Source organism: Penaeus monodon, chromosome 31, assembly GCF_015228065.2.
Source record: "Penaeus monodon isolate SGIC_2016 chromosome 31, NSTDA_Pmon_1, whole genome shotgun sequence".
Taxonomy (NCBI): Eukaryota; Metazoa; Arthropoda; class Malacostraca; order Decapoda; family Penaeidae; genus Penaeus; species Penaeus monodon.
In genome coordinates, this window is record NC_051416.1 from 21,540,525 (window position 1) to 21,541,401 (window position 877).

Consider the following 877-nt stretch of genomic DNA (forward strand, 5'->3'; position numbering starts at 1 on the left):
TAAAAGTACCAAGATAACAGAATATTGATCCTAATAAATGAATATATACCACAGAACCCTCTACTCCAGTTGATCCTTTTTTAGCTTAAAACGAATGAAACAAATGATACATGTACGAAGCAATTTACAAGGTCACTAAAGCTACTAAACGTTTGATTCAAGGGGGAAAAAAGTTTTTTTTTTTTAATTGGCAAATTATCAAATTTGACTAAATAATTTGAAAACATGGCATGTAATATTTGGAAATGCTTATGAGACTGAAATGAACATACAACAAATCCAGTAAACCACTGACCCCATTATATGCAGTTTCATGAACTTGAATATAAAAACTAGAAACCATGACACGTGCATAATAATAAAGACACTTCCTTCAGTAAAGAAATCAAACCAAGACATCCACAGCTTTCACAAACTACCTAATTAAGAAAAAAAAAACATTAAGATGCATCGCCCATACATAAAGACATCGAGTTCTCATAATGCAGACGACTTCGCACTCCCTCGCCCTCCCTTGTACCCTCTTTACACCAGCCTAGGAGGGTGAGGGGGGAATAGTTAACTACTTCTCTACACAAACCAGCTAAACTACCAATCGCTTACTCATTGAGGTGCTGTCGGTCGAAAGTGTGGTTCGTCTGGCCACAACTCCCGAAGAAACAGTGGCACCTGTTGTTAGCACAGTAAAGCACCAGACCAGTGTGGAGTATGAGGAGTGTGTTGACGATACACAGGATACCCATCGGTCCGTAGAAGTAGGCGAGGATCTCCACTCCGTCTGGGAAGCAGGAGTCAGTTTAACGGTAATTAATGGTGGATTCTTAAGGGTTGGGTGTGTCATGTGTGATTCTAAAATTGGGTGTTCATAACTGATAGG

General features: G+C 39.2%; 1 protein-coding gene across 1 annotated transcript in view; it reads right to left on the reverse strand.

Moving 5' to 3' along the window:
* Positions 1–877, reverse strand: part of LOC119593089 — an 8,179-nt gene that overhangs the window by 2,570 nt on the left and 4,732 nt on the right. The window contains exon 5 of the mRNA XM_037942013.1: positions 604–780. Coding sequence (XP_037797941.1) covers positions 604–780 — 177 coding nt within the window. The remainder of the gene's footprint in view (positions 1–603; positions 781–877) is intronic.